This window comes from Myotis davidii, unplaced genomic scaffold, assembly GCF_000327345.1.
Source record: "Myotis davidii unplaced genomic scaffold, ASM32734v1 scaffold435, whole genome shotgun sequence".
NCBI classification, from domain to species: Eukaryota; Metazoa; Chordata; class Mammalia; order Chiroptera; family Vespertilionidae; genus Myotis; species Myotis davidii.
Window position 1 is genome coordinate 774,648 of NW_006285998.1, and position 2,964 is coordinate 777,611.

At 56.1% G+C, this 2,964-nt stretch overlaps 1 protein-coding gene across 1 annotated transcript in view; it reads left to right on the top strand.

Annotated features, from left to right (window-relative positions):
• The first annotated feature begins 1,900 nt into the window (after nt 1–1,900).
• Nucleotides 1,901–2,964, top strand: part of CD93 (CD93 molecule) — a 6,670-nt gene continuing 5,606 nt past the window's right edge. The window contains exon 1 of the mRNA XM_006757262.2: nt 1,901–2,961. Coding sequence (XP_006757325.1) covers nt 2,154–2,961 — 808 coding nt within the window. The 5' untranslated portion in view covers nt 1,901–2,153. The remainder of the gene's footprint in view (nt 2,962–2,964) is intronic.

Sequence of the window (2,964 nt, forward strand, 5' to 3'; positions counted from 1 at the left end):
AGCCCTACATCTTCATGGTTTGGGCTCACAGGGCTCAACCTTCCCCATCCTTCCTTTTTATTCCCCAGGATGTAATCTCACTGCCCGTCCTTTACTCCCTGAGAAGCTCACAGCCCTCCCACAGCAGGGCCTTGGCATGTGCTGGCCCCCTCTATGGACATCATTCTCCCTCTTAGATATTCCTCCCTTAGACTCTGGCTTCATTGCTATTCTTCCCCAGAGGTGCCTGGCCCACCCCTCACCAGGTCAGGACATCTCTGACACCCTCAACTTCTTCCTGCGGTACCTGTCACAGTTTCAACTGTTCAACTTGTTCAAATCTGCCCACTCAGACTTTAAGGGTCACAAAGGCAAGATTCCCCTCCCAGATTCCCAGTGCCGAGCCCAGCACATAGTAGGGGCTTAATTAACTTTGGGTGCATGGGCAGATGCATATAGTGGGCAGATGGATGGATAGTAGATGGATAGATGATGGATGGATCTCCATAAGCAACAAGAGCACAGGGAAGACCCTGTAGTTTCTGAGAGAGGGTCCCTGGACTATCTCAAATACCTTATGAAAATAAGTAGGACATAAGGAACACCTCTGAAAGATATCCAGCTGAAATCTGAGATGGGCACCTGATTTATGCTTTGGGGAAGCTGGAAGCCAGTGAGTTCCTAAACCCCATTAAACCCTAAACTCACTCTAATCTCTATATGGCAGACGCTGGTACTGCACCCACAGCCCGTGGCGGTCCCCTGTGATTCTCCACCTGCGTGTTCCCTCTGGTGTACTGGGTCCTCAAGTCAGCCCTGAGCACCAAGGGGCTGCTGCTGCCAGTGAGGAGGGGGCTGGAGGAGACCTGTGCCAAGCCCCGCCCCTCAGCTGGGAGACTCTGCCATGTGACCCACATCGCCTCTCAGAATGTCCCAGGGAACTGAGGTCCAGGGGTCCCAGTGTCGCCTGCCCTTTCAGTCACCCTGTGTTGGCTCCTCCTTTTTTTGTCTCACTGTTCCTCCCAAATAAACTAATTGCCCTGGTTCCTTATCTCAGGGTCTGTTTCTGGGGGACCCCAATCAAAGACAGCCCCAATAAGCACAAAGGGCCCGTGACACTGGGAAAAACAACAACCCTGGCAGTCTAGGGCCTTTGGTGAGTTGCTGTGTGGGAGGTGGTCAGCCAGGATGCCTGGCTCTTGTTAGGAACAACAGAATTGTGATGAAGGCAACGGGAGCCAGGCCTGGACCCTCCTCCTGGGTCTAGACGTCTGACCCTTCCCGGGAACCCTGAACGGGGCAGGGTTCAAGCCCCGGGCCTGGAGGCCAGAAACATTTCCATTTTTTCTTTCTGATGCTTTGGGTGTACTGTCTCCTCCCCGCACAGTGTTTGTGCCGTGACACCCTGAAAACTGCGAAATTTCTCCCAATTTGGTTTGATGTTCTCGAGGCGCTTGGCGCTGTATGAGACACTCAGACATTCCCACGGCCCAGTTCCTATTTAAAAACTGCCTCTCTATTTAAAGTTCGTGATGGGGGGAATAAAAGGGAGAAGGCTCCCAAAACTGAAGGGAATGTGAGATAGGAAAAGAAAAATCCACTTTGCTTCTAAAAAAGGCTGAAAATGATAACCATCCGTGGTCTCGTGTGTCAAGTCTGAGGATTCTTTCCTCTTTCTGGGTGTTTGCAAACCAGAGTGGAATTTTGTTATGGGTTGCTCAGTGCGATGTTCAAGTTCCTGGCCCCTGAAACTCCCTCCTCTCCCTGTAGCATGCCATTTAAGCTCCTCGTATGGATGGGAGAGAATGGATCCAAAATAAAGCAGCCCGTGTCCCGGGCTGCCTTCCCCCGATGTGGCCACATTTTCCCAGAGCTCAGCCAGGGAGCCAGCAAAGCCGCCTGGCTCCTTTTATGAACAACAAAACCATGATGAAGGCAACAGGAGTCAGAAAACTATTCACTGCAGGAAGTCCCAGTATCCGGTGAGAAATAAGAAATACAACAGCACAGGATGCGCCTTGGGTCAGGGGGACGTGCAAAGCCCGCAGCCTTTGTGTTCTTCTCTGTGCCAGAGTGTCAGCGTCTGAGCCCTCGGCTCCCCTCTGAGCTTGGCTGGGGCAGGCACGGTCACTGTCAGGCTCCCAGCCCCCGCCGAGGGCGACACGGAGACCGCGATGGCCACCTCCGCCAGCCTGCTGCCACTGCTGCTGCCGCTGCTGAGCCAGCCCTGGCTGGGGGCCGGTGCTGACACACAGGCCGTGGTGTGCGCGGGCACTGCCTGCTACTCGGCCCACTGGGGCAAGCTGACTGCCGCCGAGGCCCAGCATCTCTGCAGCAAGGACGGGGGCAACCTGGCCACAGTGAAGACCGAGGAGGAGGCCCGGCATATCCAGCGAGCACTGGCCCAGCTCCTACAGCCTGGGGCGCCCTGGACAGGCAAGTTCTGGATAGGACTCCAGCGAGAAAAGGGCAAGTGCGTGGACCCCAACCTGCCCCTGAAGGGCTTCAGCTGGGTGGGCGGTGGGGAGGACACACTGTATTCCAACTGGTACAAGGAGGCCAGGCAGACTTGCATCTCCAACCGCTGTGTGTCCCTGATGCTGGACCCGTCCGTCTCTTCCCTCTCCAGCCACCTCCCCAAGTGGTCTGAGGGCCCCTGTGGGAACCCGGGCTCCCCTGTAAGCAACATCGAGGGCTTCGTGTGCAAGTTCAGCTTCAAAGGCATGTGCCGGCCCCTGGCCCTGGGGGGCCCAGGCCAGGTGAACTACACCACTCCTTTCCAGGCCACCAGTTCCTCCTTGGAGGCTGTGCCCTTCGCCTCGGTGGCCAACGTGGCCTGTAGGGATGGGGGTGAGAGTAGGCAGCGTTTCTTCCTGTGCAAGCAGAAGGCCGCTGATGTGTTCGACTGGGGCATCTCGGGACCCCTCTGTGCCAGTGCTGAGTACGGATGCAGCTTCGGTAACGGGGGCTGCCAGCAGGACTGCT